Source organism: Theileria annulata, chromosome 1 (genome assembly GCF_000003225.4).
Source record: "Theileria annulata chromosome 1, complete sequence, *** SEQUENCING IN PROGRESS ***".
Classification (NCBI taxonomy): Eukaryota; Apicomplexa; class Aconoidasida; order Piroplasmida; family Theileriidae; genus Theileria; species Theileria annulata.
In genome coordinates this window covers 217,836-245,479 of record NC_011129.2, presented here as the reverse complement: position 1 = coordinate 245,479, position 27,644 = coordinate 217,836, and the positions used below count along the sequence as shown (strand labels likewise).

The following is a 27,644-nucleotide window of genomic DNA, read 5'->3' as shown; positions in this document are numbered from 1 at the left end:
TATTAAGTAATATTTGGATAGGTTTAAACCGAAAAGTATAATAACAGGGAATGTGTTGAGTGGGTTAAAATACTTAGAAATCTAGTTTAAATTTTTATAAACCTGTAAAATAGTGTATGATTATTCATCTAAAAATTAGGTGTTTTTAATTTTATAAATTTCAATATATTTTTAATACCGAAAATGTGTTTAACAGGAAAAAATGGAATGATTCCAAATAAATATTAAAAATATCGCAATTTCCCTAACATAAAATGGAAAACTGGTGCCAATTGGGTGACAAAAACATTAGAAGAGAGGTGTGGCCAACCTCCCAGATCAACAGCGCACCCGAAGATATCAAAGCAGTGGCCCCGCTGGGAAGCATGTTGGCAATTGTCTCAGGAGATTCAAAGAACCTTAATACAGATGAAGAAAATGTAAAGTGTGTATTGAGGATATACAATGGCTCATGCGTCCTAGTAACATCAGTAAAATGGTACGTTAGTTTTGAGAACATTTTAGGGATACAGTGGACAGATAGTCTAGAACTTGTTTCAGTATTTACCAATGGGTGTGTTCGAGTTTATTCAGCACACGGAGAACTTTTGCGCACATTCTACCTCCACTCATACGGAGAATCAAATAACAACAGAATTGATCCGGAACTTATAAAGTATAAAATTTGGTCCAACGGGCTAGTATTTGTCAACTTTGCAGACCAAAGACTTTACTTTCAAAAGGGATTTGAAACACAAAATACCTGGGTAGTTGAATTGAATGAATTCGCATTATCAGTAACAGCCTTGGGCGTTGTGGCAAACCGAAGTTGGAACCAAGTGCTGGTGATATTCTCAACTCTAAACGGCACAAATTTCATTAAAATGGACCACCTCATGAAGTGTACAAATTTTGAAGATTTCCAAAAATGTCTACTACAAGTTAATCCCTGCACGTATACTCACATATCTACTTCACCATACCACTTTTCACAGACAAATTTGTCAACGTGTGATTTCGAAGATCTAAAGGAAGAACAGGATGTTAATTCAAATATTAACAAAAAGGTTAAATCTAATAAATATTTCATAGGTATGGGAAATAATGAAGAGGGACTCCTTACAAGTTTGTGTATAGATGATAGAAGCGTGAAAATACTGTGGGAAATTAAAATAGAGCCATTCAATAACATTTACACGATGAGTGAAGGAATCCTTGCAGTAACATTCACGACTAAAACGGATAACTTATCCAATGATCCAAAGTCACCAAATAACCCGCAGATTTTAGAAAATGAAAGTAACGAAAATGATAATACGGAGCAGATGTTGAGAAGGGATAGGGAAAGTAACTTGATTAAGCTGATATATAACGCAGATTATGATTTGAATATTTACACCCAAGTAATAGAGATCTTGAGTGATATCGGTGGAGGGTTGAGAGTGTTTACAAGAAGTAAGATGGAGTATTTAGATATAGTGTCGATTTCTAGCGAGTTGGCATTATCGCCAGACCGTTGCGATGTTACAAATAGCCTCCTTAGAACATATGAAATGTTCAAAAACGGAGATGAAAAGTCCTCAGAATCACTCTATTCAATAAGGGATAAACTTCATAGAGCAAGTAAGGTCTGTTTGGAAGCATCAAAAGACCAGTGGAACTTTGAAACTGCACTACTACTGATTGAATTCTCTATTTTTTCATCATCAATGAACTCTTTAAATGATTCAACCGCTAAAAATAATAATAATAGTGAGGAAGATTCTGTGTCGGATCAAAAGTTTAAAAATATAGAACTCGCTAGGGAAAATGAATCGAAAGGAGATAGAGGTCATATATTAATAATATGTTACTTGAGAGTGTGCAAAAACCTAGTTGAATATAATATATACACCAACATTAACCAACTCATGTTATTTGGGTTAAAGCGTTTAATTGTACTCCTAACAAGCCTTAAGTTGTATTTGCTTAGCATCAGAATCTGTGAATTCTTCAGAATTAGCCCTGTATTGGTCCTAATTGGGTGGATTACAACGAGAATTAAACTTGGGACGCATTTAACCGACTCAGAGCTTTTTAGCATTATTTCAAACCGACTGGACAAGTATTTGGGGACCGTTTTATCATTTTCGAAAGTTGCGCAGGTGGTTTTCAAGCAAGGAAGAGACGTGCTGGCTCTGTCATTCATAGAGCGAGAAAAGTGTCCATACAAGCAATTCAAGGTTCTAATAAAGTGGAATGAACTAAGCAGAGCAGCAAAAGTAGCAAACGAATGTGGAGACCCAACTCTAATCAATTTTATAATCCTCAAGACCTTTAACAATCACGATATTTCCAACATAATAACACTGTCTAACGAGTATAGCCTTATCAAGAACATGTTTGTTCACCAGCTACTTTTGAGTGGCAACGACAAGGTGCTCCAGGTGTTTTATGAGAGGACCAACAGCGTCTTTGAAGCCGGACTCAACAGTATAAACATATATAACCGTAATAACCCCTTTTTAACTAATAGAGAAGGAGAACCTGATGGGAAAGACAAGAGGGATGACCTTAACAGGGAACGGAAATATAGCTTAAACTATAGTAACGGGTACTTTGGGAACAAGACGAACACCGATGCAACATTTTGGCATGAGGCTGTAAATAATGAAATGCTCCTTCTAGAACATCAAATTACACTAGAAAACACTCACGAGTCACTTAAATCTATCAAACTGGTGGGGAGGAGCTTGATGGAGACCATTTACGAGCTTTACAAGCTTAACTTAACCAAGGAGGTTGAGGTTCTTGTGAACGCTTTCAAGTTGCCGATAAATCAAACTCGTTGTGCAAAAATCGCTGCCTATCACAAAACCCATAATGTCCAGGAGCTTTTCAATCTTATTCAGGACAAGCAGTTTTCCAGCGTCTACATTAAGCCCAACTTTACTTACTTCCACCTCCTCCTGCAAACTCTCATTAGTCTGGGCGCGAACACTCACGTCGACACCATAATTCACAACATGAAGCCTTCCCAGCATAACTACTGGAGGAACTTTGTCAACCAGTTCAACAAAAACTAATATTTACTATAACATATACACTATATACTATATTATGGGTTTTCTTCCTCGTTGTTATCTTAGGAGTTATCGTCATCATTCGGAGCGTCTTCACTATCATTGACATCATCATTATCATTCTTAGTATCGTCAGTATCCATTTCTGAATTGTTATTGTCGGGGCTTGTGTTATCGGTATCGTTATTAGTATCGTTATCATCATTCTTATCGGAAACGTTATCATCATTGTTATCCGAATCATTAACATCGTTGTTATCAACATCGTTATGGGTATCGTTATCACCTTCAGTATTTGAATTAGTTTCACTGTTGGTGGGTGTGTTGTCGGTGTTTGTTTCAGTTTTGGCATTCACGCCTTCATCAGCGTTAGTTTCAGAACTTGAGTCGGTTTTAGCGTTGGCTTTTGCGTCCTTTTCAAGATCACTAGATTCTTCTGGTAGGCCGTTGATTGGAAGATTTAGCGATTTGTTCGTCTTCAAAAGCGTTGTTATCTGATCACCAGTTAAAGTCTCGTATTTGAGCAATTCTGATGCGAGAAGCTCAAGCTGACTTCTCTTTCTTCTTAATATCGACTCAGCTATGTGTTCTGCCTCCCTTATTAACTCTATTATTTCATTTTCGATCTTAACGTTGAGATCCGTGCTTAGTTTGTTGTTTAAGTTATTTAAGTTGTGGAAGTTTAGTGAGGCGAGTTTATTAGACATTCCATACTGGGTTATCATTTTGTATGCGAGGTCAGTCGCAACTATGATATCAGAAGATGCTCCGGATGTTACATTATCGGAGCCAAAAACCAGCTTCTCAGCTAATCTTCCAGCCATACAAACTGCAAGCCTCGACTTCATCTCGATAAGTTTATAGCTGCTTTTATCATAGTCGTCGTTTGGAAGCTGTTCCACAAATCCCAAGGCTGTTCCTCTGGTTATTATTGTTGCCTTATGTATTGGATCTGTGTTTGGGTAAAGGTAATAGGCCACTAGTGCATGGCCTGCTTCATGGTACGCTGTCATTTTTCTCTCAATGTCGGGCATTAATAGCTTCCTCTTATTTCCCATGATTATTTTATCTCTAGCCTCGTACAAATCAGCCAACTCAACCATTAATCGATCTATATTATCATTAATTTTAATTATTAGATAAAATATTGTTTAGATATCAATACCTTGTTTTACTGTTATCAGTGCTGCTTCATTAACTAAGTTTTTTAAGTCTGCTCCAGAGTATCCTGGGGTTATTTTAGAAAGTTCTTTTACGTTTATACTTTCCTTATTGTAGTTGACGTCCTTCAGGTAATGCTGTAAAATTTCCTCCCTCCCCTGAATGCTTGGGAGGGGTATGTGCACAACTCGATCGAATCTACCGGGTCTTAGAAGTGCTCTATCTAGTGCGCTGAGTCTATTTGTTGCTGCTAGAATTGTGATTCCAGTTGAAACGTTGAATCCGTCCATTTCAACTAGAAGCTGATTTAATGTCTGGTCGTGTTCTCGATTTTGTCCGCTCAGAGAGCCTGTTGCTCTTTTAGATCCCACTGCATCGATCTCATCTATAAATATTATACATGGAGCTATTTTTCGGGCTTTTTGGAACAAGGCTCTTATCCTCTGTGCTCCTTGTCCGACATATATTTCAACAAATTCAGGACCACTTGTGTATATAAACGGTATCCCGGTTTCTAAAGAATTGAGATATTAGTTGGTAACTAACCTGTGGCCACGGCTTTTGCCAACATTGTCTTTCCCGTTCCCGGTGGGCCTACTAACAAAATGCCCTTGGGAACCTTTGCTCCGACCTTTTTGTACAGAAATGGCTGCTTTATGAACTTGACTATTTCCTGGACATCTTCCTTTGCTTCGTCGATACCTAATTATGTTTTATAGTTACATAGTTATGATAATTCACATACCTAAGATGTCTTTGAAATGAACGGGCTCGAATGTAACCTCGGGCTTCGGAGGTGGATCTTGTTGTTTAATTTGAGTCTTTGGTGGTGGCGTTGGTGGCGGACTCTTCTTCTTTGGTTCGTTTTTGAAATCTTTAATATTCTTTCCGTTATATAAAAGGAATGAGATGATTGTGAAGAACAGCATGGACAAAAATACTCCCAGAGCTATACCAATTACGTTAAGGAAGAATGATTTAGCGATAGACAAAATGGTTGTGAAGACATCGACTGACTTTGACGATGCTTCTTTGGAGAATTTAGTAAAGAATCCGATAAATGAGCTGAAACCTGATGAGATTTCTGTTGTGATTTTGGAAGATCCATTGGAATCAGCATTTTGTGATGTGTTGATACATTCGTATGGTACTTGGAATCCCAATCCCGTTCTGTGCTGTTGTGAGTATTTGTTAAAATTAACGCTTGCGTTACTTGGGTAATAATACTGAAGATTCGCATCAGAATGTGACAATAAGAGATCATTTTCACCGGAAGCTGTAGTAAATCGATAGGATTCATCGTTCATATCGTCATATTGGAACACAGGTCTTGTTTGCATTGTATTATCAGAATTTATATCGCTAATGTTTCCTTCTTCTGTGAATCCATGTCCAGTGTATCTCGAGTTGGTCACGATAGGGACCCTATGATCTGGATTGTTATACATTTAAACTAAACAGTTAGAATAAAATCTAAATTGAAATCCATGTTTCAGATAAAATAAACAAAGTTTAACATTATACAAATCGTCTTAAAATAATTGCTAGTTAGGAATCCAACAAATCCACCACTACATTATCCTTCCAACCAAAAATATTGATTTATACCTACTTTTGCTCATTATTATTCTACTTCTTATTTTATAAGACCATTTATTGCTGGATTTCTACACTTCTTTCCTTATGTGTTAATTTTTATCATGTTCATATCTCAGCTGTACTTACTTTCTTACCATAATTAACTAGTCATTTACTCGACACATTTAGTATTAATGTTTAGTATAATTATTAAAATTTTATTTTTTATCTATTATTTAGAAAATATTATTCCATAGTTTGTATTTTGATTTTTATAGTTGTGATATACACGGTCCCTAACACACAGGAAACTATAGCTTTAATCACTTTTATTTATAAATGTGTTATATTAAGAAATATTTTTTGTAATTTTTCAACAGTTTTGTACATTATTAAATTTTTATATTTACAATGATTTACCATTTTATGAAAAATAAGAACAGAAGATGAATAATATTAGATGTATAATAAGTAAAGTAATAAGTTTTAACTCATTTCCCAGCGCTTTAATAAGACGCCGGTACTGTACTATATCTTTTTCTAATTTTCATGGCACACTTCCCTTTCTTAACCATTTTTACTCTGATTTCTACACTCCCAAACAGACTTTGAGATCGATAGATTCAACAAACTTCAGTACAAAGTGTTACTCAAGCTCTAGAGATAGTGATGGACCTGTAATAGAGTCAGGGAGGGAGTTCGACGAGATCCAACAACAGCTAAGCTTGTCCGAATTTGCCTCAAACTACTGGAGGAGCCTGAGGTTGTCGAAACCGTTTCTGCTGACTTTCAACGTGGATAAATCGGTGGAGGCAAGGCTAATGGATGCCGTTATGGGTTCGGGGGTGTTTTGTAAAAACGTCCCATCGCTGGATACATTATTTGAAACTATACTCCAATACAAGGAAACTAAAGGTAATAATATTTTTATAACTCTGGCTTAGATTTAATCGGGTGTTATATGAATTTAGACAATAATTACGACGCATTCCTTAACATGAATAAGGTTTGAATTTATTGTTAAAGTGTTTTAGGACCTTTTCGAGAAAATAAAACTCAGCTGTAATTCTCTCTTTTTAGACGTGACCTACACCTACTACCAGTCAGTTGATGATTATATGAAGACCTCGAAAATAGTATTTTTATAATTAAATTTTAATGTTCAGATAAACTTAATAAATCCTCACGTTATAAGGTTCTGTAGTGGAACCCTAAAGTTTCTGCTTAACACTGATCTTGAGTGCCCACTTCTAAAAGAGAACTCCACCAAAGAGGACTTTTCATTGGAAAGATGTTACTACCTCTCTGAAAAATACAATTCCACAGTCATTGACTCAAGTTAGTTCATTCAAAACTATTCGTCTTAGGCGACAAGATAGCCGTGAGCAACCACAACAATATGGAGATGGTTGTTTTCCCGAAACTGCCTCAGATTTTAAACAAAATCCACGGTATGTTAATTTGCAACAGTTAAATATATTTATTAATTTATTTTCTTTTTCAATTTTTCTAAAGGGTATAATAACTGTTCTGGCGCTATAATTGCTTCCATGACTACACTTTCTAGTGAGGACTTCCTAGTTCCCTCCAGTGCAGCAATTTATGGGCTAGATTTTGTTTCGAGTGAAAGCGCAAAGAAAGCTAACGGGCCTGGATCAATGGTTTGTAAACGTTTTTTCATATTTTGTAGTTTTATAATTTCATCGACACCTTATACAACCTATCAATGTCTCCCGACGATATACTCGAACATAAACCTTCAGTAAAATTTTACAAAAGAAAGTAAACTAATATAATAAATAGGAAGTGATATCTGTATGTATGAAATTATATGTCTAGATCCTCCAAATTAAATGCGCCTGAATTATTAAATATGTACTGCTTCCTTGACTGAACGTCTGAACCCATTAATAGTCTGATGATTTCTGAGATTTCAGGCTCCTGGCTGACTACTATGCGCTTTAAAATTCTCTTCTTTGGATCCATCGTTGTCTCCCACAACTGGTTTGCCATCATTTCTCCTAGACCTTTGAATCTCTGTATGATTAGGTGCTTGTTATTTTTACTAAAACTTTTGTTTATATTATACAAGTCCAGTTCATCGCTTTTTTCGTCCTTTGTTATATTAGAGCCCAACTCTGTTTTTAATTCGATCTCCTCTACATTCCCTTCTCTGTCATCTTCATCGTCGTTAAATTCATCCTCATACTCATTTCCAAGGTCATCCGCATTATCTTTCTCTCTGACCCTTTCTGTTGTTTCTTTAGGGGAATATTTAGAATTTAGTTCCTTTATTGTCTTCAGCAAGTGTTCTTGTGACCAGGAATAGATATACTTTTTATTTCTCAGGTTTGTTATTCTGTAGAGTGGAGGGCTTGCAACATACACTCTTCCGTGCAAATATAGGCTTGGGCAGAGTCTGTAGAGTAAACAGAGTAAAAGAGACTTTAGGTGTGAGCCGTCGACGTCGGCATCAGTCAACAGTATGATTTTCCCGTATCTCAACTTACTTAGGTCTAACCAGATTTGTTTTCTTGTTAACTTACTGCTGTTCATCTCAATAAATCGGTCCATTGCCATATGTGTTCCCTCTGTTAAATCATTTTGTCTCCAAGTTACTGGATTTATTGAAATTCCAATACTGTTCATTAAAAGCTGAAATGTTTAATTTAACTTATAAAAATTATACCTGAATCTGTTGGTTTTCCAACACTTTGCTATTATCTGTTATCTTTTCTATGTTAAGTATCTTCCCCTTCAGAGGCAAAACTGCCTGAAATTGTCTGTTTCTTGCCTGTTTTGCATTTCCTGCCGCGCTTTCACCCTCGACTATGAACAATTCGTTGTTTTCGACTTTGCTTGAGCTGCATTCCGTCAATTTTCCTGCAATTTAAATTATTAATATTTTAAGGTGGTTTATAATTCAAATTTAAACAAACCCGAGATATTTGATACTATGCTTGACGATTTTTGTCTTATTAGATCCTTAGCTGTCCTGGCTGCATCAAATGCTTTTTTTGCAGCTTGGGATTTGTTGTGTATTGCTAGCAGCAACTCCTTATTATTCTCCAATATGTTGGTAAATTGTTCATTTACGATCTAAATTGTTGAAATTTAATGTTTGTAATTCCAATACCTTTTCTGTTACTGTCTTCACCAGTGCGTTTCCCAGTTTAGTTTTAGTCTGCCCGTCAAACTCAGCGCCGGTAAGTTTAACGGATATAACAGCAGTCATTCCTAATAATTGTAAAAATCAAATTCCCTCAATATTATATATGTAAAAGTGTAGATAATCTAATTTAGTGTTAAACCTTCTCTTATGAATTCTCCGTTTAGTGGTTTGACGTTGCCCTTGAAATAACCATACTTCTTCAGCAATCCGTTTACACACTGAACAATTGTTTTATGTGAACAAAATAATTATTGCTGTTTAGGAAAATACTCTGGTTATTGAAATTTTAAATCCATCTATATGTGTTCCTGCTATTGTACTAACGTTATTTGCATATCCTTTTATTAGTGCTGTGTACGACTCCAGTGACCAGGAGAATGACACTTCTACGTTAATATTGCTAATTACTCCTTTGATTCTGTAAAATAATTTATTTTTAGATAATTTTGTTTAAATTTAAAATAGAGAACACACGTGATGTAGCTTATTGGCTTGTAGAGCGGAGTTTTATCTTTAATCAATTCCTCCAAAAATGACCTTGTTCCTCCAGTGTTACGGTATGTTTCTTCCCATGGTTCCTATTTTTAAATTTTAAGATTGTCTACAATTTTTAAATTTTAAGATTGTTTATAATTTCAAGAACTTACGTTATTTTCATCAGTTATTCGGTAATCAACTAATTTAATGGATAATCCAGGGTTCAAATATGACAACTCCTTCGCACGAGTTTTAATTAGCTCTAATATGAATCCATTCTTGCAACCAGAGCATTTGGTGTCTAAACCACTTTTGTTGGTAGTGGTATCATAATCTTCTTCTTTTTCAGTTTCAGTATGTTGGTGATGTGTTTTAAAAATATTCTTGTAGTCGGGTAGAAACCTTATTGTTGTTCCATATCTTTTTAAATTATTATTCGATTTTTCAGTCGTTTCGGGTTCAGAAAATTCAGCTAGTGGTTTCACAATGTTCCCTTTTGATAGTTCTATATGGTAACTTTTAGGGCCCTTATATACATCTACAATCAACAACTCACTCAGTGCATTTACTACACTTAAACCAACACCGTGTAGTCCACTACTATATTCGTAGACTTTCTTTTCTTCATGCTCTTTTTCACCCTTTTTTCTCGATTTTAAGTCATTTTGATCTTCCGAACTCATTGAAGTTGAGTTTGGAGGGAAAATGTCCTGAAATTTGCCTCCAGAATGAAGTACTGTTAAGACAGTTTCCAAACCCGATTTACCTGTTTTGGGGGAGATGTCGCATGGGATTCCTCTGCCGTTATCTGATACTTCTACTGACCCATCCTTCATCAGACTTACAGTTATCCTGTTACAAAAGCCGGCCAGATACTCATCAACTGAGTTGTCGAGTACTTCGTACAGGAGCTGATGTACTCCTCTTTCTCCTGTATTTCCTATGTACATTCCTGGTCTCTTGCGAACCGCATTTAATCCCTCCAGTACAATTATATCATCGCTGCTGTATTCTCCTGTATCTTGCAATTGGTTTACATTTTCTCCCTTCTCGTCACCATCAGTGACAGGGGATGGTACAGCATCTTCTATATTTTGATCTTTTAGGTTAAATTTGTTTATTTTGCTGTTGTTAGTTTTAAAGTTATCACCAGATGTGCTAAGATTAACCAGATTCGGTATGTTTATTTGAGTATTTCTTATTATTCCATTTCCATTTAGCAGGTATCCTGATGATACTTTTATTATGTTACATAAAATTATTAGTGTGTACAATAATCTGCATTTTTCATTATTCCAAATAAAGAACGATGATTTTGAAATCATTAAAACACTAGAATTTAGTTTATTTCAGTTAATTTGACTTTTATAGATGATAGTAAATGAAATTGTATTCATAGGTAGAAGTTTTTTATCTGGAATATCAAAACAAATTTAAACAAACGTTTGTTTGAAGATTCCTAACATGATTTTAAAAAATATCATTAATTAATTATAAATACATTATTAATTATGAATTATTTATATATATAACATTATAGTATCTAAATATGTGTCAATTAAACTGGTTTAAAATAATCATCACTACAACAATTGCATCATGTCGTTGGAATTGATTATTTATTATGTTAATTACCTACATCCAAATTTCTTTTTATTAAATGGTATATAGTCTTGTCTAATTTTATTTTTAAATTATTTAATAGTCAGTAGTATGATTTATGTGTGTACGACATCAATGTGATGTTGATTTTTAACTAAACTCATTTAAAACTTAAATGTGTATAAATTTTATACCATATTATTGCTAACATTATTGTTTTGATGGAATTCTTTCTTCTTTTACTGGTTACTTTGATATATTTGTCCGATTTTGGAGAATGTTCAGGAAGACTTTTTTCTCGATCTTCAGGCCTATTAAACTCTCCTATGCTGTTAGTTTAACTGTGTATTAACAATGTTGTAGTCAAAATCAAAGCAGTAGAGATGAACTGTTTGTTATTCAAATTATTAAATGTGTGTAGCACTTTCCCTTATTTGAATGTTTACTACAATTTCGACCCAAAGGATTGGAGTAAAATTCGAGAACAACAATCTAGTAATTTTCAGTAATTTTATCCATTTTAGGACTTGCCAACTTTCGTAAAAGGCTTTCGCGACTACGACGTCAAGTAGTCACAGATATGGTTAGTTTCTAAACACACAAAAATTTCAGGATCGTATTAGTCAGTTTATGGATATTGAGAAGAATCTTGCAATCAGTAAGTCAAAACAGTTTAATTTCTAGATGCCAGGGGTAAATTGTTCCAAACTGCTCTATCTAAAAATGTCCTACCTATTAAAACAGGTAATAAACTTATATAAATAACCTAACGTATAATAACTGTAAAATAAAATTAACATTTTACAGATAAAAATGAAAAAAACACGGAACCCATCCGTTTGTATGAAAATGTTACAAACGACATTCCTCATTTAAATTATTTATACCATATGAACTAGTAATTTTATACCTTTCATTTTATTCAATATGGTATTTATCAGGAGTTATGTACTTGAGAACTCCATCTTTAGAGGAATACAGTGGGAAAGTGTGTGTATCAGAGAATACAGTTCGAAATGAGTCATGTCTGTTGGTGTTATTCCTTTGCATATGTAATGAGCAAGTGAATTTATGTACGGAAGTACTTCAACTGACTTTTTTGAGTTTTCAAGAAAGTTTATGTGGAAGTTTATGCCACGTTTGCACTCTGATTTTGAAATCGGAGGAATTGGTATGTCAAGTTCCACCAAAGCTTCTAGTTCGTATAACATGAATAAAAGAGCCTCCTTGCAAATGTTATCTCTGACTTGTTTTTCTTCATTGTTCAGCTGGGACTTATAGTGGTCAATGAGTTCATAATAGTCTACAGGGTATTCATAATCATCTACCTCAATTTCGTTAGCATACAAACCCTTTAAATTCATCTTACTAGACCTAGTTTCAAGCCTAACAACTTCATCCTTGTGTTTACTTGGGACGTAATCCGACTTATCTTTAGTAGAACTGGAAGTTTGAATCCTTTCGTTAACAATGTTATTCTTTGCTTCCTTAGAGTTGTTTTGGTTGATTTGTTGTTGTAAGTTAATTCTCAACTGAGAAATTGGCTTTATCACGTCTTTCAATGATATGTCTGGATAATTTGGCAAGTCAGATTTGTTGGTTGGTTTCTGTGAGTTTCTGAAAGCGATTGCTAGTTTTCTGGCACCTTCGAAACCGTGCTTATTTATAGAAAAAATTTTTTCAATTCTTTTACATTTTTTGTACGCCTGACCTACCCAACCCATTCTTCGTACAGTTGAGTTAAACCATACTCCTCTAATCTTCGGTAGTAATTTGCTCTGTCGAATATACGATTGACGCAATTCTTCTGAGATCACATAAACATTTTCCGGTTCCGAAATCTTTTTTTCCTTTTCTAACACTTGTTCATTGATTTGTAAGCTATCAGGTGTTTGATTTTGTTCTTCAAAAGAAGTTTTTTGAGCTTTCTTTAAAAGTTCATTGGTTTCCTCAACCAGTTGTTCCTTGGTGACACCCTCTAACTCTTTTTCCTTTTCCAATAACTGTTCCTTATCAAAGGGGAACTCTTCCTTTTCGAGATCTTTGAGAGTTGACTCTTCAGTGTTGAATGTAGAGTCATTTGTTTTTAATGGAAATTCGCAGTTATCATTTAAGGAGGTTATGTAGTCGTCGCTAGCTGTGTAATTGTCAATAGTTTCGTGGTTGTCGCTGACTTCGTAATTGTCTATGGTTTCATAGTTAAAGTTACTCAGAACTTCACTTGATGATGTTAATCTGGTATCCGTATCGTTTTTGTCCTTGAGGTTATCCCTATCCTTATCATCTAAGTTGTTCTCCTCGTTAACTTTATAATCATGTTCTTCGTAAACTTGCTTCAAATTTCTAAAATTTTCCTCGAGATCATTTGTTTCCTTGTAAATTTGACTCAAATCGTTAGCCTTTTCAACGTTTACACCACGTGTATAGTAACCTAATCTGTTATAACCATAAGGATTTATTCTTTGTCTTCCTCGTCTTTTAGGTCTAACTGCCTCAGCTACTGTGAAATCTGGGTCAGAAGCATCATAAGCTTTGTATCGTTCTTTTGTTATGGTTTCAGAGTTAACTGTATTCTCGTCAAAAAATCCAAACTTTGTGGCTTTCATGATAAGCTACATTAGATTTAAAGAGATATTTTACATTAAAGTGGATTTAAAATAAATTCTACTCAAAATATGTTACACATTTACAATTATAATACAATGGAGAAGAGTACACATTCACAGAATGTATATCATTTTATTTTAAAAAACTCTCTGATGATGTTTGATAAATCAAAATTTTTTGATTTCTAAGATTCTAGTGAAGATTCAAATTAATGTGAGACACATTTGGATTTGTTAAGTTGAATTCAATGTTTAGTTAGTGGTTTCTCTTATTCACAATGTGGAAAAGGAAACTAAATAATAACATCAGCTAGATTAGACAAAATGTCAAATGTGTTAATATAATGTAAAATATAAGTAAATTTAGGAAGGAAGAATTGAAATAGGTGTAGAAGTTCAATTGGTAAAGGATGGTTAAAATACAAATTACAGGGACACAAGTAAATTATTTAAAATTTAGGGTGAACAACGAAAGGTGCAAAGGCGTGCACCTGCAGCATATGTATGTTGTCTAAACGGGAGTGGAAATGTGTAGGAGGTAATTGAGGTGGTAAATGTGTAAAATTGCGCATGCATGCTTCAAAATAGACACATTAGAAAACATTTTGCATCAATGTGTAAGTGATTATTCATGATAAATCACAAAAGGATTTTATAAATCGAATAAAGGGAAATTTTTAAAAATAATCCAGGATTTATCCTGGAAGTAGATATTGGAACCAACATCTTGGTGCAAACAGTTTTATGGAACATTATGTAAAATTTTTATGTATTTTAACATATAAATGTTTGATTTGGAAACTGTGAGCACTAATTAATACAACATCCCTAAACTTCCAATGTGTGAACAACCCTGATGTTGTGCTAAAAAAGTTCCACTATAAAATACTAGATTTAAGAAGCATAAATTTTTATGAAGTGTACATTAATAAAAACATCTTTAATGTGCTGGAGGGAAATTCCAGGGTGTAGGTTTAGCCTCCTCAGATTCAAAATCTGTATCTTTATCACTAGTCTTTTCCATTTTCTTTAATTTCCTTCTCCATGGAGTTAAATCCATCTAAAAATAATTTTAATACACAAATAAATTACTATTTGATTTTCCTGGGCTGGAACTGTGTCTGGCTTCCGGTTGTATGTGTAAGATCCTCCGTGGATGTGTGGTTCTGTAGGATCCGGTTTCATTCTCATGTAGTCAACATTTTGATTTAATTCTGGTATAATTTCCCATTCATCATCTAATATATTTCAAATTTGGATAAATCAATACCTGCTAACAAGTTCGGTATGGGTAACTTCCACGCTTCCTCGTATTCTCCAGTAAATGGGTCATTTTTTCTATCTGGTAAATAACTAAAATCTGATTTCTTCCCGTAATGTACATTCTTCTTTGTTATTGATGGATTCTTTCCCAACTCGAAGTCCATTCCCAACATCTTAACCTCGTCAGGGACTGAGTGTTCAAGAGTTACTATAGCCTTCTTATACATGGGTCCATTTCTATAATATTTTGGGACTTTGCTTGAAAAGTCTCTTTTTATTTTAGGTATTTTAATTAGTGTGTTAACTTTGATGACCTTGGCATCGTAGAGCTTCCTTAAATACTCCCTTATCTCAAACTTGGTGAGGTTGATGGGAACCCTCAGGGCAAGTCTATTGCGTTCTAGAAATGCTCCTGTTCTGTGAACGCATATATTTTGCCATGGGAAGAAAATGTTCCTACACAAGATGTATGAGGTTAATATACCTGGGAGATTTTGGAGGAGATAAAAGAATTCTAGTAAAAAACATATGTTTGTATCATACAATATTAAACGAAAGAAATAACGTTACAAATGTATAAGATTCCAACCATTAATCTTCAGGAAAGTGTCCATCCAATTTAGGTATTCTCTTTTTCCGAACTTCGGGCTGGAGTTGAAATAATAATGAGGTTTGTTTGAGATGTAAACATTCTAAATGAAAACAAAAAATAAAATAGAAAAACAAACCTTGTTTGGTAGGGACACGTGTGTAAAGTCAAAGGGCCCTATACTAAACACACCACCTTCAATGTTAGAATCGATTTCCTTAATCTTTAGAGGCACAACATCTTCAAGCCCGTGTAATTCCTATGGATTAAATTTTAATTTAACAATAAATAAAATTTTTACAAACCTTTTCTTTAATGTAATTTTGAAATACTACATTGGATAGAAAACTTGAAGATTCTTTGGAAATTTTTTTGCCTAGTCCAGGATTCTATAAATAATTATTAATTATGATGATAGTTGTAAACCACTTAACTATTAAATTTTTAGAAAATACCCGGTTTAGTATAAATTTGACAGATAATTTGAGATAGAATAAATCTGATAAATTTATATCAATTTCCTTGATTGAAATCGTCTGAATGACTCTGTCGAATATTCCTTCCATTTGAACATCATAGTCTTTTTCGAAAAGTTGAGAAATTGAATATACGAATAGTACTGAATTAATTAATCTCCCGCTAGAAAACTTAGCAAAAGGCTCGAACATCTTGCCGAACAATGTAGACTCCAAAATTCTACAAACTCGGTTAGGGTCATCTTTAAACAGACCCGACTCAGAAGACGTTAACAGAAGAGTGGCAAGTATTTCACTCAACTTAAAAATATCTGCTCTTGAGTTTTTGGACCCGCTAGGATCAGTGTCATTTTGTATCACTTCGTTATGATACTTGATATTATTTTCTTGATCACCAGATTCCTCCAAAGCATAACTTGATAGTAGTTCGATGTAGTGGTTGTGTGCGAGAGATACTAGTTTTTTTAAGTGGTCCTGGCTGACCTGAAATCCGCAAGTAGTAAAATTATATAGTGCATTCGAGTGTATTTTAAGTTGGTTTAATTGATTTAAAACTAAGTTCAAATTATCAACCTTTAATCCTTCGAACCTTTTCAAATAGTGGTCCGGTCCATTAACGTTAAGACGAGTCAAAAGCGAACCTAGATTTTTGCCCTCATTTAGTCTGTCCAAAACCACAAAATCCTTTACTTCCTCACAATATTCCTCAAACTCAAGCTCTGCGTCCTTATATTCTTCTATATCATTCAAGTCGTTTCTAAATTCAGAAGTAAAACTTCTTAATTTATTAAAATTGTATGCCCCTAAAAACTTGGGAGTTTTCTTGTAGGATATATTACAATATCCAAATATCCTGTGTATAACTTTTAATTTGTTAGTGTGAATCATTTACGATAAAATCAATGTACAAGAATTGGTATTAGGGTAGCACAATTTTTGGCCATTAATTACTAAAAATAGTGAAATGAAACTTTGCTTGAGAATGATACTGTTTTTGAGCTTTTTTTACATCCTGTTATAAGATCGTCTGAAGTGGAATCCTCATTGCTGTTAGTTATAGTACCATCAGTGTCTTTATCGCCTCCTAAATCCTTTATAATTTTAGTATAATTAAAAAGAAATTTATTATTTAATTCGGAGGGTGAATTTGAGTCGGTTTCACTGGGTTCCTTTAATACTAATTCAGTAGAAGTCGGTACACATTCATTGGCACCAGGTAATGAACTATCAACTAGTAATTCAGACATATCATTATTTAAAATAAACTCAAACAATCTTAATTTGGTTATTTTAGAGAAACAATTTCTTAAAAATGAAAAGACTTTATTCTTCCTAAACCATTTTCTTACCCACAAACACAGCCTTCTTAAATTAAAAAGTTTAATATGGGATATTAAAAAGACTAATCTATTTTTTACTATTCTTAATTTTCTAATTTTGAAAGTATTTATTGAAAAAAAACTCGATTTTTTTGTAGAATCCCTTGTTGATATACTAGTAGGCATTGATAAAAAAGAGATTTAATCTCTAGATATTTTTTAGAAATACCAATTCCTCCTCTTAAATAGTTTTTCGAATGTGTTCACCAAATTTGAATTTATTATTCTGACTGGAAATTTTATTTTTTATACACATTAGATATTTATTAGATATATTTATATTGAAATCATTTGACTAAGTTAAGGCAGTATATAACATCAAAAAATTATACAAAAATAAACCTTTAATAAGATTGTAATAGAGTTCATGATAAAGGAACATAAATGTGTACAGATGATCTGAATCATATAGATTATTATGTATTAAATAAGATTATTATGAACTAATATAAATAATATTAATATACAAATATAAAGAAATTAAATTTTAATAAATAAAAGGTGGTAAATAGTTAATAAATAAATAGAAGAACAAGAATGAAATGTAATAGGTATGTAAAAGCTAATGTGTTGGTGTAAATGAACCGGAAAATTAGTAAATGTTTATAATAAAAGTTAAATAAGGTTAAAGAGTATTGATAAAATAAATTTAATAAATAATTAGGAATGATATATATGTTTTTAATGCCAGGGTGGGGATCTAATGATAAAATTGGCATAATTGAAGATTTCATTTTTGTCTAAATCATCCTAGGATGAATTATTTCTGAGGTTTTTTTAATAACTGTGCTTCTAAAATAAAATATTTTGTCAATTTTTTGTATTTTAAAGAATGGAGGAAGATCTGGTTTTGGAATACATTACAGAATCCAAAAATCTGTCGTTTTTATACGACCCGAAGTCGTACTACAATCAGTTATGTAGTATGATAAGAAATGCCAAGGAAACTGTAGTGATTTCGTGTTTATATATAGGAACCCTGCCACTGGAGCAAGATTTTGTCAACTGCATATTTGAAGCAAAGGAAAACAACCCAAATTTAGTAGTAGAACTACTCTTGGATAAACAAAGATCTATGAGAAAAGAAAATACAGGAAAATGTATCCTGGATTTAATCAAACCACTGTTGAGTCAAAACAACGTCAGCCTACGACTGTACCACTCACCACTATGTGACCCACTGTTGAACGGTATATTGAAACCACCGTACTCAGAAATATTGGGAACACTACATATGAAGATTTATGTAGCAGATAGCGTTACAGTAATCAGCGGAGCCAACTGCTCAACGCCATATTTCACTAACAGAATGGATAGATATATGATTATTAACGACCAACTGTTCGCGAATTTAATGCATACCATAGTTAAGACAGTAGGGACAATGGCATATAAAACCACAGAGAATTTAGAGTTCGTATGGGATTCTGACCTAATTAACCCACTAGATGACTCATTCCTGTTCAAGAAACAAATCTATAGACGTTTCGTGACGATGATCAAGATGTGCAACGACGCTTTGGAACCCATTTTAATGGCAAAAGTGTTCGCAAACATAAGTTCTGAACAGAAGAAGTCAAAGAGTTCGAAAATTTTTAACAAGTTGGTTCAACGTAGGAAATCTATAACTTCATCAGGTAGCGGATTAAGCAGCCAGAGTGTATCACACGAAAATTTTGATTTCTCCAACAGAGACAGCTTTGATTATTATACACCAAGAGATGCAAACGAGAATGAATCTTTGGAGGAGCCTTGTATCAAAGAATCACTCAGCGGCCTGTACTCATTAACGCCAAGATCATACCTGACCCTGTCAAAAAATAGTAGCATTAATAGTTGGAGGTATATGAATGGAAGCGCAAAAAGTGGTAGAAACCTAAATGGAGTTAAAACGATGAGACATAACGGGAAACATGAATACTGCTCAATTTGCAATAACTATACAGGAACAGTACTCGATGATATAGACCATACTCCATATCGCATTATGAGACGTTACCCACCAATGGAAGGTTTCACAAGATTTATGATTTTCTTCCAACTGGGATTCACAGACCCGCCATTCAGACAAGACGAGGAACTGTGCAAAGACCTCATGATCAAGTTTCGTAAATCAGGACATTCATTGGTATTGGCAACGTCATACCTAAATTTTACGAAAGAATACTCAGATTTAGTAACATATATGTTGAATTGTAAAAGCTCAGAAAATATGGGATCCTTTTACGTTTTAACCTCATCGCCAACAGCAAACGATTTCCACAATTGTAGTGATTCAAAGAAAATCATTCCGAAACTTTATTGTCACTATCAGAACCTACTTTTAGATTATGTGTTTAAGAGGAGTCCTAGGGATTACAAAGATAAGGAAGAAGAAGAAAATGATTCTTTTTATTACGAGTACCATAACCCAGGATATACATTCCATCACAAAGGAATATGGGCTTTCCAAGGAGAACTACCAAAAAACGCCAAAGAACTTACATTTGAAGAGTTTAAGAAGAATATTAAAGGGCCATGCGCAATGTTAATTGGAAGCTCAAACCTATCTAGAAGGTCACACAACAAGGACCTGGAGATGAATATACTTGTGGAAACTAACTCAGTTAGCGTGTTGGATCCAATCAAATACGAAATCTACGCCTTGTTTTCAAACGCAACTCCAGTCCAAAAAAGTACCACCTCAAAAAGATCAAAACTCATATATCGTATATTTGCCTTCTTTTTTCGCCAGTATTTTTAATCCCCCATCCACTCCTCAATTTCATTTTAATGTATTTATTTTTAAATAAACTTATTTAAAGGAAATTTATGTAACAAATGGTGCAAGAAAGTTATGATTTATGTGTTTCACCTGTTGCTAGTATATGTGTATAAATTTCAGGCGGAAACAGTTTCTTTAAATTTCAAAAACATCTGTTTTATTTATTTTAATAATACTAGTCCCGAGACTTATCAACTGAAAGCAACAAGTAGCGAAATAGTTGATTTCAGTGTTATAGAATCACCTTCTGATCACAGTAAGTTTTGACAACTATAATAATCCAAAACTTATAGTAATTGATGAACGATTTTTCAATATAAGTGAAAACCCAAAATATAATAGAAAAAATAAAGAAAATTTAGATAAACGTAAGAACACTAAACCAATAAACACGTTTAGTTAAATGGGCAACCTTTGAAGCAAGAAGATTTACATACAAATTGGGAAAATTTAATAAAAAACTAAGAAAGGTAATTTTTTAATATATAAATTTGTTCAAAAGTTAATGTTTGCAAACAGGTCAAGAACAGGAGGAAGCTTATATATAGTAATTTCGATGTCGATGAAAATGAACTAAAGAAGATTAATATCGAATCTAGAGATATAAACAAGTCAATACAGACTTTTAGAGCTCTAAGAAAATCATTTTTAAATTTTATAAGAGGTTTGAGATTAAACAATAATCCAGAAGTGCCGTATGTGCCAGTAAGTCTAAGAAGTGATAAAATTAGTGATAAATACTATCAATTGGCCAATAAACCTAATTTAAAAAGATCTAAACGTATTGGTGACAATAAAGGAGTGAAAAATAAGACTAAAATCAAGAGAGATAAATCAGGTGTAGAAAAAAAACATAAGGACAATGAAAACTTAGAATTCTTGAGATTATTAGAAGAAATAAAAGCTAGAAGGTAATAAAAAAGTAAAATTACGGATAATTCGATTAATTATAAATATTATGGAACCTCCAGAGAATAATAAAAATACAACTCCAAACTGTAATCCTAACGGAGTTACCATTCTTAAATGGTTTCACAAAAAGGAAGATCAGATTGGAGAATGTGTAAAGGAAGAATCGCAATATAAGGAAAATCCATTATTGGTACAGGAGAATGAAGCAAAACAAACCCAGAATTTAGAGGAAAATAGAGAAAATTTGGGAAATGAAGGTTCCCAAAGTAAGGAAAACATGGGAGAGGAAGAAGGAGAGAATAGAAGGTCGAAAAGAACAGCAGCAATAAATCAAAGATTGTTGATGAAAAAAATAGCATCACATGAACCAAATATTGAAGATATGAGCCAAGATGAACTTAAATATTCAGATAAAGGAGTATTGAAAAAGAAAAGAATGAAGAGAGAAAATCAACAGTTATACACTAGTTCTAGCGATCACGAAGAATTTATCAGATCAGTTTCAGCAACATATGCCGCAAACCAACAGTTTTTTGGACTGCAATGGCAACCACAACCTTACTTTAATCCTCAACTTGGGTTTGTACAACAAAGGTCATTATCGGAAACCTCAGCCGCCAGTTATATTAAATATAATAATAGTTATAGCCTAGAAAACTATGTTAACAAACCGACGCAAGAACAATTAGAGCACGAAGAAATGATAATGAATCAATTGAATGAGCTGAAGGGAGCTGAGGTGTTTAATTTTAACGAGTATGAATATTTGGCCTCAAAACAGAAGAAAAAGAAAAAAATAATGATAAACAAGGAACATATATTTATAAAAGGGTTAAATTATATTGAAAATTACTTTATTCAAAACAGAGAATCGCTCCTACGAAAAGATATTTCTGAGTTGAGGAAGCTGGGATTGGATAATGTGCAAGTTGATCCAGTGTTCTTAATTGAGTTGGGAGGGAATTATGAGCAATTTAAAGATGAAATTAAGGATATAAACAAGCTAATAAACTCGCTTCAGTCCAAATTAAACGAGTTGTATTCTGAAATGGGTAAATCAATACCAAACAAAATCAACGAGCCTTCAGTTTTTAGCTGCTCGTCATTATCGCCGACCTCAAGTAGGGACAAAGATAAGCACATTTTGAAGTTTGAAGAAATATTGGAGGAGATGAAAGATTTTCAGGATCTAGTAAATGATGAACACAAGGAGAAAAGGAAAATATATAAGAATCTAGTAACCAACACAAGCAAATATATAATAAAGATGGAGCAAGATCTTGAGAAGAATAAAACAGAAAGAAACAAGCAAGTCTTGTTAATTTATCGCAATCTCAGTAACTCAATTGATTTATTCTGGAAAAAAATCGAAAAGTTTGCATGGGAACATTTGAAGAAGGATTTACAGCAAGAACTTATAAAGAAGAAAAAGCAAAACCTTGATAAGTTCATCCAGGATGCAATCAAGGTATCAATTAATGACCAAGATAGATATATACTTGACAAGAAGATTAAAACCGTTACTACGCAACCCCAGACCACTCAAAATATTAATCATTCGGAACCCCAAAATCACATACCAAAACCAAAAAATAAAAATCAGCAAGATAAGGTTGGATCCCCTAAGCCTAATGTATCTAATGATGAGGATCAGGTAGAGGATGAGTATGTATTGAATAAGGATGAGGAGCGTATGGAGTTAGATGATTTGAAATTGGAAGATGAAATGGATTCTGACAAGGAAGAGAATGAATTAAATGATTTACAAAAAGAAGCTGAAATGCCATTAGAAGAATTATTAAAAATGTATCAAAATCAGACTGATGAACAATCGGAAGAACCAGATTATGATGAAATTGAACAAGTGACTGATTCAGACGAAGCTCAAGCGAGTGACCGAGACGAAGCTGAAAAGGTGAGTGACTCAGAAGCTGACAGAGTATCTGAACTTTCTATGTCTGATGACCCACAATCTCCTAATTCTGATAGATATGAATCTTCCAAGCCTAATGTATCTAATGATGAGGATCAGGTAGAGGATGAGTATGTATTGAATAAGGATGAGGAGCGTATGGAGTTAGATGATTTGAAATTGGAAGATGAAATGGATTCTGACAAGGAAGAGAATGAATTGAATGATTTACAAAAAGAAGCTGAAATGCCATTAGAAGAATTATTAAAAATGTATCAAAATCAGAGTGATGAAGCTGATGTGCCAGTACCTAAAAAGAAATATAAATATAAAAAAGATGATAGTAATAAAGTAGAGATTAAAACCAATAAAACTCAAAAGGATGAAGAATCGTCCAAAAGTAAGATGGAAAAGGTTTTAACTGAAGAACAAAATAACAGGGTTCAAGTTAACCAAGAGGAAGATGATGTAGATATAGAAGTACCATTTCTAATCAAGGGAGTTTTGAGACCGTACCAAAAAGAAGGCCTGAGGTGGTTAGTATCGCTTTATGAAAGGAACATCAACGGAATACTGGCAGATGAAATGGGACTGGGAAAGACACTCCAGACGATCTGCTTGTTGGCATACTTGGCATGTAATAAGGGGAATTGGGGACCTCATATAATAATTGTTCCAACTAGCATACTGTTGAACTGGGTAATGGAGTTTAACAAATTTTGCCCAGGTTTCAAAGTCCTGGCGTATTACGGAACACCAGCAGAAAGAGCGAAAAAGAGGACGGGTTGGAACAAACCGTACTCATTCAACGTCTTAATTTCATCATACACCATTGTGGTCCAGGATTCGTATATACTAAAGAGAAGAGCATGGGAATACATGATACTCGACGAAGCACAAAACATCAAAAACTTCACCTCAAAGCGTTGGCAAACATTGTTGACATTTAATACAAAATTTAGACTGTTATTAACAGGTTAGAAAATAAATAAAAACTAAATTAAAATTTTTTAATAATGATTTTGTAGGAACACCACTTCAGAACTCACTGCAGGAATTGTGGTCACTTATGCATTTCATACTCCCGAACATATTCACGTCGCACACACAATTTAATATTTGGTTCACAGACCCGTTGAATCAAGCACTCGATAACATGTACAGCAATAACCCGCTCTTCACAGATAATGAACTTGAAAAGAAGAACAAGGAAAGAGAAGAAATGAATAAAAATAACATGGAACTAGTTGAAAAACTCCATGCAATATTCAGACCATACTTGTTGAGAAGATTGAAAAAAGATGTGGAGAAGCAAATGCCCTCAAAATATGAACATGTGCTCAAGTGCACATTAACGAAAAGACAACAAGTGCTTTATGATGAGTATATTCACCTATACAATTTTTCTTCAAATAAGGAAGCAAGTAAAGAAGAGAGACTGAGCTATAGAAGTATGCTTAATATTCTGATACAGCTGAGGAAAATTTGCAATCATCCAGATCAACTCAAATCACGAGATGCCCAAATACCAATTGAATTCAATATAAACACGCTCCAACTGCCATACCTCTTTCAAATCAGTGATAAACTGAAACACAATTTCGATAATCGCAACCTTACAAATAAGATTAATAATAGTGGAAAGTCATTTTTAGAAGTGTGTTCTAAAAGAAAAAGAACTGAAAGGCTGATAGTTGATAAGAGAATTAAGAAGAGAAGGGTAGATCTAAACTCTCAACTTAGTTTCCTTTCTTTGAATAATCTGGTTTCAAGTACATTCGACGATAATAAGGAGGTTTTGAATCAGAATTTTGTAACTGATGTAGATTTAGAGAAACCCAATAACTATAATCACTATAACGGATATGGCATAAATAGTGAAAAGTTGAAGTCTGAGCCACAGAATAATAGTGAAGTCACTAAGAGAAATATGATAAACAAGTTGTCAAGAGAACAATTATTGCAGGGTCAAAAGATAAATTTGGGTCCAATGAACGATAATTTTAAAGCTAGAAAACTAACAGTGAACCAAAACCCAAGTGACGAACTCAGTAATAAGATGTTGAGCCAAAAACTGCTAAACAGACAAGATAACATACTCAACCTCAACTTGAAGAATAACTTGGAAATAAATAAAATAATTGAGTCATACCTGATATTGATTTTGAATTTCTTGTTAATATCAGTCAAAGTAGTTAGTAAGCCAGTAAAGTTATACTTTTCTGGAACCCAGGGAATTAACTACAATAATAAAAACGACTGGTACATGAACGAAGTCAAAACAAAACTCCTGAAAAGAGATGACAAGAAGTATTATAAAGAGAATAAAGTGACCGTTGAAGCAGTTAACTCAAATTATAAGCTCCTTTTTCCCTCAAGACGCTCAATCAATGACGACTGCGGGAAATTTAAGGTTTTGGGGCCCTTGCTACTGAAACTAAAGTCTGAGGATCATAGGTGTATCATTTATACCCAGTTCTCGAAAATGTTAGATATTCTAGAAAACTGGATTAACTTCATGGGCTTCACATACATTAGACTTGACGGCTCAACAAAGGTATATATAATAAATATTTTCCCATGTTTATAATGGTTTTTAGATCGACATGAGACAGAAGATAATAAACAGGTTCAACGAAAACACTAAGATTTTCCTTTTCATAAGTTCTACGAGAACTGGCGGAGTTGGGATAACACTGACGGGAGCCGACACTGTTATCTTCTACGACACTGATTGGAATCCAGCAATCGACCGTCAAGCGATGGACAGGTTTCTTTAAATCCACAAAAATTTTTATAAACTGTTTTTTTGTTAACTAAAAATTTTTTAGATGTCATAGAATTGGACAAACTAAAGACGTGAACGTGTATAGACTAATCACTGAACACACGGTTGAGGAGAATATATGGAGGAAACAGTTACAAAAAAGAAAGTTGGACGACTTGATAGTTGATCAGGGACAATTTGACGTCCAGCACAATAACTGGTTCTCAAACTTGGACACTTTGATAAACATATTTCAGGTAAAACCAAAGTTATGACTATTTTTTAGAATAAGAGAGATGAGCAAGATGAAGAGGATATTTACGGGAAGAAGATACTCCATGAAAGCAACGTAGATGAGACGCAATTTCAAACAAAAGGAGTGCAGAACATTAAGATGCTCATTGAAGTTGAGGATGCAGACGACTCAATGGCCTTGAAGAAACTTAAGAAGGAAAACGAGAATATAAATAAACAGGTGAGAATTATAACTTCATGTATTTTTAGGATTTCGAAACTGATCTTATCAACAGCATCCCCGGACTGGTCACTTATTGCATACAATTCCTGCTCAAATACCAGACAGTGACGTTGGAAAGACAAGTTGAGAATATGAAGCTGAAAATACAAATCGAAGACTATCAGAACCAGCAAAACAACGAACAGGAGGAGGACGAAGACGATATATACACCGACTACACAAGTTCTGAAAACGAAGAACTATCACAAGAGGATGAACTGTCAGAAGATTCACAGTAATCGCTACTTAATATACTTGTTGATTAGATTCTTGTAATATACAGCGCTTTTATTCGGGTCCTGAAACACTATGAGAAACTTTAGGCATACATCAGTATCAGTGATTGATCTGGAGATGGGCACAATTAAGCCTCCCTTGTTCTTGTTTAGGCCTAAAAGGTGTGAATTTAACTAATAGTGAAATGTACCGTATCTTAGTGTTTGTTCCAGGTCGCCGCCCTGAGATCCTATCCCTGGCACCAAAAGATAACACTCATAGCTTTCCCTAATTCTCCTAATCTCATCAACGCAGTTTGATCCGACAACGTAGCCAAACTTACAGTTACAACTGTTATTCTCTATTCAATCAATATTAATTAGTCGACTAATAAAAATTAATTAATGATAATAAAGTGTTTTAAACCTAGGAATTTCTCAGATTGTTGAATCACACGTAAATAAAGAGGGGTCCCATCCTTTAAAAGAGCAGACTGGAACTCTTGTGATGACTCATTGGAGCATTTGGCGAGCACGAAAAGGTCATTTACAAAATTATTGGAAGAGTCGGAACAGAAGGATTTGAGAACATCAGACCCTAGGAGCGTGTTCACAGTGCAAGAGTCTGCTCTGAGCTCCTCAAACACAAACTTCTTGTAGTATTCGGTCGTTGTGCCGATGTCGCCAAGTTTGCAGTCCAGCAGTACCGGAACATTTAATTCCCTTAAATAATTACACAACTCTACCAAAACCTACAAATCGTTATAACCAGGAGATATATTGAATATTTAAAAACAATTGGGTAAAGAAGTATATAGATGATGTAAAATAAAATTTTTCGAAAAACTATAAAGAATACTGGACTAAAGTGGTAGGAATCCTAGATATAATATTAACCTGAACTCCATCAGTTAATCTGGATAGGAAAAAGGCCAAATTCGGCTTTACACAGCACACATGGTCTAGTGTGTTGTCAAGAATGTGTAGGCAGTAGAGTTTAAGTTTAACATAGGTAGAATTTTTATCAAGTTTATACCAATTTTCTTTTTTATCTACATTAAGTTGGAATAGCCTTTCAAATTCTGCAGTTTTGGAAAATTTTTCCACCTGTTCGTCTCTAGGGTCCAAACCTAGGCAAAGAATGGTCGAGTTTGAGCTAATTCTCGCCTCTACCTTATCAAAGAAACCCATTCAAATAAATAGAGTATATATG

The 27,644-nt window shown here is 33.9% G+C and overlaps 11 protein-coding genes across 11 annotated transcripts, besides 1 other annotated feature; 5 read left to right on the top strand and 6 right to left on the bottom strand.

The window, feature by feature from the left end:
* Window positions 1–254: 254 nt before the first annotated feature.
* TA16455 (vacuolar sorting protein (Vps16)) lies at window positions 255–3,044 on the top strand (the record flags this gene model as incomplete). Its single annotated transcript, XM_948557.1, has 1 exon — window positions 255–3,044. The coding sequence occupies one exon, from the start codon at window positions 255–257 to the stop codon at window positions 3,042–3,044; it is 2,790 nt and encodes a 929-aa protein (XP_953650.1).
* Window positions 3,045–3,103: 59 nt separating this feature from the next.
* Window positions 3,104–5,650, bottom strand: TA16460 (metalloprotease/cell division cycle protein (FtsH); the record flags this gene model as incomplete). Its single annotated transcript, XM_948556.1, has 4 exons — window positions 3,104–4,152; window positions 4,207–4,716; window positions 4,749–4,904; window positions 4,948–5,650. The coding sequence occupies 4 exons, from the start codon at window positions 5,648–5,650 to the stop codon at window positions 3,104–3,106; spliced, it is 2,418 nt and encodes an 805-aa protein (XP_953649.1).
* Window positions 5,108–5,176: a sequence feature (1 probable transmembrane helix predicted for TA16460 by TMHMM2.0 at aa 159-181).
* Window positions 5,651–6,226: 576 nt separating the features above from the next.
* TA16470 (uncharacterized protein) lies at window positions 6,227–7,546 on the top strand (the record flags this gene model as incomplete). The annotated part of the gene is made up of 6 exons (XM_948555.1): window positions 6,227–6,695; window positions 6,725–6,786; window positions 6,815–6,916; window positions 6,947–7,118; window positions 7,148–7,249; window positions 7,296–7,546. The coding sequence occupies 6 exons, from the start codon at window positions 6,227–6,229 to the stop codon at window positions 7,544–7,546; spliced, it is 1,158 nt and encodes a 385-aa protein (XP_953648.1).
* Window positions 7,547–7,607: 61 nt separating this feature from the next.
* On the bottom strand, window positions 7,608–10,754 carry TA16475 (DNA topoisomerase II, putative; the record flags this gene model as incomplete). The annotated part of the gene is made up of 8 exons (XM_948554.1): window positions 7,608–8,435; window positions 8,470–8,663; window positions 8,720–8,879; window positions 8,917–9,017; window positions 9,092–9,170; window positions 9,223–9,370; window positions 9,427–9,530; window positions 9,600–10,754. The coding sequence occupies 8 exons, from the start codon at window positions 10,752–10,754 to the stop codon at window positions 7,608–7,610; spliced, it is 2,769 nt and encodes a 922-aa protein (XP_953647.1).
* Window positions 10,755–11,414: 660 nt separating this feature from the next.
* Window positions 11,415–11,792, top strand: TA16480 (uncharacterized protein; the record flags this gene model as incomplete). Its single annotated transcript, XM_948553.1, has 4 exons — window positions 11,415–11,526; window positions 11,556–11,614; window positions 11,644–11,689; window positions 11,716–11,792. The coding sequence occupies 4 exons, from the start codon at window positions 11,415–11,417 to the stop codon at window positions 11,790–11,792; spliced, it is 294 nt and encodes a 97-aa protein (XP_953646.1).
* A 183-nt stretch (window positions 11,793–11,975) lies between these two features.
* On the bottom strand, window positions 11,976–13,637 carry TA16485 (uncharacterized protein; the record flags this gene model as incomplete). The annotated part of the gene is made up of 1 exon (XM_948552.1): window positions 11,976–13,637. One exon carries the CDS (start codon window positions 13,635–13,637, stop codon window positions 11,976–11,978), a length of 1,662 nt encoding a protein of 553 aa, XP_953645.1.
* Window positions 13,638–14,577: 940 nt separating this feature from the next.
* TA16490 (ribosomal protein L23 (or L25), putative) lies at window positions 14,578–15,428 on the bottom strand (the record flags this gene model as incomplete). Its single annotated transcript, XM_948551.1, has 4 exons — window positions 14,578–14,697; window positions 14,730–14,875; window positions 14,908–15,356; window positions 15,385–15,428. 4 exons carry the CDS (start codon window positions 15,426–15,428, stop codon window positions 14,578–14,580), a joined length of 759 nt encoding a protein of 252 aa, XP_953644.1.
* Window positions 15,429–15,466: 38 nt separating this feature from the next.
* On the bottom strand, window positions 15,467–17,470 carry TA16495 (uncharacterized protein; the record flags this gene model as incomplete). The annotated part of the gene is made up of 5 exons (XM_948550.1): window positions 15,467–15,592; window positions 15,629–15,748; window positions 15,795–15,878; window positions 15,945–16,787; window positions 16,937–17,470. The coding sequence occupies 5 exons, from the start codon at window positions 17,468–17,470 to the stop codon at window positions 15,467–15,469; spliced, it is 1,707 nt and encodes a 568-aa protein (XP_953643.1).
* A 706-nt stretch (window positions 17,471–18,176) lies between these two features.
* Window positions 18,177–21,023, top strand: TA16500 (phosphatidylglycerophosphate synthase, putative; the record flags this gene model as incomplete). The annotated part of the gene is made up of 5 exons (XM_948549.1): window positions 18,177–20,019; window positions 20,149–20,364; window positions 20,402–20,476; window positions 20,508–20,578; window positions 20,628–21,023. The coding sequence occupies 5 exons, from the start codon at window positions 18,177–18,179 to the stop codon at window positions 21,021–21,023; spliced, it is 2,601 nt and encodes an 866-aa protein (XP_953642.1).
* A 43-nt stretch (window positions 21,024–21,066) lies between these two features.
* Window positions 21,067–26,455, top strand: TA16505 (DEAD-box family helicase, putative; the record flags this gene model as incomplete). Its single annotated transcript, XM_948548.1, has 6 exons — window positions 21,067–23,908; window positions 23,961–25,489; window positions 25,533–25,702; window positions 25,764–25,956; window positions 25,986–26,174; window positions 26,204–26,455. The coding sequence occupies 6 exons, from the start codon at window positions 21,067–21,069 to the stop codon at window positions 26,453–26,455; spliced, it is 5,175 nt and encodes a 1,724-aa protein (XP_953641.1).
* A 3-nt stretch (window positions 26,456–26,458) lies between these two features.
* On the bottom strand, window positions 26,459–27,622 carry TA16510 (orotidine 5'-phosphate decarboxylase, putative; the record flags this gene model as incomplete). The annotated part of the gene is made up of 4 exons (XM_948547.1): window positions 26,459–26,607; window positions 26,644–26,793; window positions 26,859–27,183; window positions 27,329–27,622. The coding sequence occupies 4 exons, from the start codon at window positions 27,620–27,622 to the stop codon at window positions 26,459–26,461; spliced, it is 918 nt and encodes a 305-aa protein (XP_953640.1).
* Between the last annotated feature and the right edge of the window lie 22 nt (window positions 27,623–27,644).